A 4,583-nucleotide genomic window follows, 5' to 3' on the forward strand; every position below is an offset into this window, starting at 1 on the left:
TAATGTTCACCTAAATTATTTTGTTCATAGTTGTCATGAATGTGCCATTTTAGGGGGAAGTGCTTGTCACTACCAGAAAGTGAGGAGGGATGTTGGGTACAAAACCATTCTAATGCTCGGGTATTTTTAAACTTGAGAGAAATCTGAAATTATTCACTATACTCATCTTTATTTCCATAGGGAAGGCATATGGGAAAACCTATATAATTGTTTGTAAGCAGAAAAAAAAACTGGCTCAGCTGAGCAAAAGTTTTAATTTCTGAGATGAAGGGAAGGACATTTTCTGCAAGGAAAGTTTGGAAACCTCATTGGTTCAGTACCTTTGGCCTTAAAATCAATGAATTTGTTAAATTAGTGAAGAATGTTTTGATTTCCACTTTTCTTTTCCTTTCAGCTCTCCATCATACTAGTTTTCCCTGTGCATTTTACCGTATTTAAAGGATTGTATGCAGTTTACTTTGAATATTGTCTGTAGTATTTTAGAAAACTTACTGAGAATTTTATTAGAAGTTTTAGTGAAATTATTGCATCTTTTTATAGGTCATTGATGTGAATGAAATACCCATGGTTTGCCACAAAAGATTACGTCCTCTGGCACAACAAGGTCCAGGTGAATCACGGCGACTATGGCACGATGTGAGTGTGGCTCTTGCTCGTGGCGATGTAGAAACAGCAACGAGCCACAAGAGGGCATTGGAAGAACAGCAGAGAAAAGAAGAGCGGGAACGAAATGCTCATGGAGCTGCATTTCCCACTAGGCTCTTCAATTCCCCAGCCCCAGATCATTGGGTTTATAACCAGTTGCCATCCTATGCTTTCACTTCATGTCCTCTTTCTGCTCCTCCTGTTCAGTAGAACTTGCTGCCTTGAGCATGAGAAGGCATTCTTATATCTGGGGATCACAGTCAGAGGTTCAGTTAATGCTTAGCATGCCAAAGATTATTTACATGCTGTAGAAGATGGTTTCATCCTCAGGCATGTGTTTTTCTTTTATAGGGGGTAGCAGGAATTATGGGTTAATAACTGCTCCTATTTGCTCAATGTATTTTCTTTCAAGTTGATTTTACAAGAACTTTCATAGAAGCTTATGCCTTGATATAATTGCTGTTATCTCTGTTAAACATATTTCTTTTCCATTGTCATTTATTGGTCAGTTGCCCTGAGCTTAGTGTTTCAAACACATTGAAAGCAGAATTTGCCTCAGTTGTCTTTTTTTTATTATACTGATGTTCAAACACCTGCTTCCTGAGGAATTGGATGGTATCCTTGCAAATCTGGGTAAGTTGTGCACCTGGGTCCTTTTACTTACCGTCATTAATACAAGCTGTGGTTTCTTGGGCATTTAAATTATAACTTTGCTCCAACTATTTTATTTGTGTCCAACTCTTAGTGGCATAGAATTAAGGGGATGATTTTGTAATAAAATACGTCCAGGTGTAGTACATCAAGTTTACTGAAAATTTACAGCAATGTTATGAAATATTGTGCTATGCTCAGTTAATGACGGTATAGTTGGTGTTGCGTGTTGTTTTTCTACAGCAGTCCTATAACTGGCAGTGCCAACTGATAGACAGTGTTTGCCATAAATTTTGCATATTCTACTCCATATTCACATATTTTATATATATTTTTATGGTCATTAACTTCATGTTATCCTTGTTCTGCTTTGTAGCTGGTGCATATTTAGTAATGTCATAATTTGTTTTCAAGTTCAGTACTCAGTGTACTTGAATATTTTCAAATGTTTTATACGTATTTATTTTACATTTGCAGGCAGATATATGTAGCCGTAAGATCATATTGTTCAGGTCAACAGTATATCCTCTTGTTTTTTTTGTTTTTTTTAATCTTGAATTATAATGCTGTACATCAGCACTGCAATATTGTATATCATCATAGGTCACCGAGGCATTGCTGCACTTGAGCTGTGTATGAGCCGTCCAGTAAAGTTATCCCTTGTTGACAAATGACAGAATATTAGTTGACAAATTAATATTAATATGCTAAATCAGGTAGTATGATATTAGCCAGTAAGTCCAAATGTCTTAAGATGGTAGCATGTTTTTCTTTTCATATTTCCATGGAAATTATATGGAGAAAAGTGACGTGGAAACTGGTTTCTGTAAATTTAAATGTGCAGTCCAGCTGGAAGGATTCTATAATTATTTTTTATTTTCTGCAATGATTTGTAAATGAATGAATGTGTGTAGATCAGATTACTGCCATCATCCATTATTCTTTGTATGCAGTTTGACTAGCCAGGTGATGTGCTGTTTAGGACATTGAGGTTCTGCCTCATTAATAATGTGTCAAGCGTATTTTCTATTTGAATGATGAGACACGTTAATTCCTCCCCTTGGAGGTAAAAGATTCACGTTGGTGATTTAAGAGTTCTTCTGGGCATGATTTTTGGTTTTTATTTCTAATTTGACATTTTAATATTCAGATTTCAAAAGAATTATGATTGCATTGAATTGCCAATATCAATTTTAACATTATTTTACTGTAAATTTATTCCATTCCTGATGGACTTCCTAGTAAAAAGCATTGCATAGATTACCCTCTTGATTTTTTTTTTATCAAAATATGCAGACCAATAAAACTGCATCTCTAGAGGTAACAGTACTGTAGTATGCAGTTGAATCAATTACTTTACTTTATAATTACCCTTCCTTGTTAGCTACTAGTTCATAACATTTAAAGTTTAAAACCAAGAAATATTCATTTTATAATTGTAATTCAGTACCTGTATGTGAGTATTCATATGATAAAAATTGGAGACGCAGGAAACACTTTTGGTCCAAAGCATCAGTCAGTTTTTAAGGTAAAATGTTCATCTAGACTTATCTGGTGGAATCTGATAATCCAAACACTGTATCACTAGGTACATGAACAGAGAACATTTAACTCATTTTACCTTAAAGTGAGTATGATGCCCCTTTTAGCAAGAGTTTGCCTTGATCTTCTCAATTGGATTTGACAGTCATTGTTATTTGGCTTGAGGCATGCAGAATTTAAGTCCAGGGGCTGGAGTTGTGAGGTGACTAGCTCTGCTGCATAAACATTTTTCTGTATTGAGTTATTGTATTGTGGTTCTGTATGCTATTCACTGAAGCTTATGGAAACTTGTTCATTATGTTGTTTCCCATTTTTTATGTAGATTTATGCAGAGCCAATAGTTGTGGCAAGCTTTCTATTTTCCTATCAGTCATTCTGCACCGCCTTACGTTTAAACTCTCCCCCTCAAATCAGACTTTATGGACTAATCCACCTTCACTTTCTTCCCATGCCCTTCCAGCCCCACTTCTATTCACCTTCATCCCACACATCACTCAACTTTTAACATCACCAAACCACCTCGGTCTCTATTCTATGGGGTGTATTTTATCACTTTTGCTGTTCCTCTTAATTGCATCATTCCTTATCTTATTTCTCTATAACAAATCCATCTTATCGTAGTTATTTTTGCTACATTTCCTTCACTTTTGAAGTTCCGCTTTGTCTCATTCCTTACCTTATTTTCTATCACACATCCTCTCATCATTGTTATTTTATCTACATCTAATTCTAATTATATACTAATTTATCATCCTTGTTTCTGTCCCTTACATCAACTGGCAACCTCCTCTGAAAACGAGCAGAATACACAACTAAAACTAATTATATAAAAACAGGTTTTAAACTCCTAGCATAATTAAGGGGGGTGGACGATTGGAGTAGATCAAAATGAAGTACAGTAATTTAGTCGTCAATACCACATCAGGGGAATGGAATTTCAGGTCTGAGGTGGCAAACATCAACGGGAAAAGTACCAATTGGAACATATTGTAAATATGAGAAAAAAATATTTGCAAAAATTTAATAATGATGATTCAGTCAATGTTGAGGTTAGTTGCACTCTTGCTACAAGAGGTTACATTTTGGTGCTGATTGTTCTAGCTACCCTGAGACATCAGTCTGAATGTCTTGTATAATTTCATTGTCTTTAAGACATATGGTACCATCTGTTGAGATCATTCATCTCCAATTAATTATTAATAAAATTATCTTTGTAGGTGACCAATTACCAAAAGTAATGATCAATCACTGTGCCCACTGATATTTTTTTCCCGTTACATTTTTAGACTTGGTTTGCTGCTGAAAATTCAGCATAAATTTTTGCTGTAATGTGAATGTATTCACTAAAATTCTATAAAATTTAATGCATTCTTTCCAATATAAGTTGTATTATTTTCCTAATTGGCTTGCAAACCAGAGGGAGGTCACCCAGCAAAATATAAAACCATTCTGATATTGTTCACACAATAATTATCTATAATCCATCCCACAATGACATACTATGTCCATGCAGATAGAACAGCACCATGCTCTAAGTTCCGGGTATAAACCAGTTTTGTGTTATGAAGTAATCTGATGTCTGTTATACACAAGTTTTTTTTTTGCTTGGTAGCCTCCTTACCTTAGTTATCACAGGTCTCCATGACCAGGTTCCTTGAATGACTGGGAACCGTGTGACCTTGTAATTTATATGAAATGGTTATGCATTTTCAAAAGAAAATCACAGGTTAAAAATAAGCTACAGG

General features: G+C 35.1%; 1 protein-coding gene across 2 annotated transcripts in view; it reads left to right on the forward strand.

The window, feature by feature from the left end:
• The window catches only part of LOC135197106 (oxysterol-binding protein-related protein 11-like), a gene marked incomplete at its 5' end in the record, with an annotated part of 28,291 nt that extends 24,070 nt beyond the window's left edge, over positions 1 to 4,221 (forward strand). For both annotated transcript variants that reach the window (XM_064224071.1, XM_064224072.1), the window contains 1 exon segment: positions 541 to 4,221. In XM_064224071.1, coding sequence (XP_064080141.1) covers positions 541 to 855 — 315 coding nt within the window. In that variant the 3' untranslated portion in view covers positions 856 to 4,221.
• Between the last annotated feature and the right edge of the window lie 362 nt (positions 4,222 to 4,583).

This window comes from Macrobrachium nipponense, chromosome 18, assembly GCF_015104395.2.
Source record: "Macrobrachium nipponense isolate FS-2020 chromosome 18, ASM1510439v2, whole genome shotgun sequence".
Taxonomy (NCBI): domain Eukaryota; kingdom Metazoa; phylum Arthropoda; class Malacostraca; order Decapoda; family Palaemonidae; genus Macrobrachium; species Macrobrachium nipponense.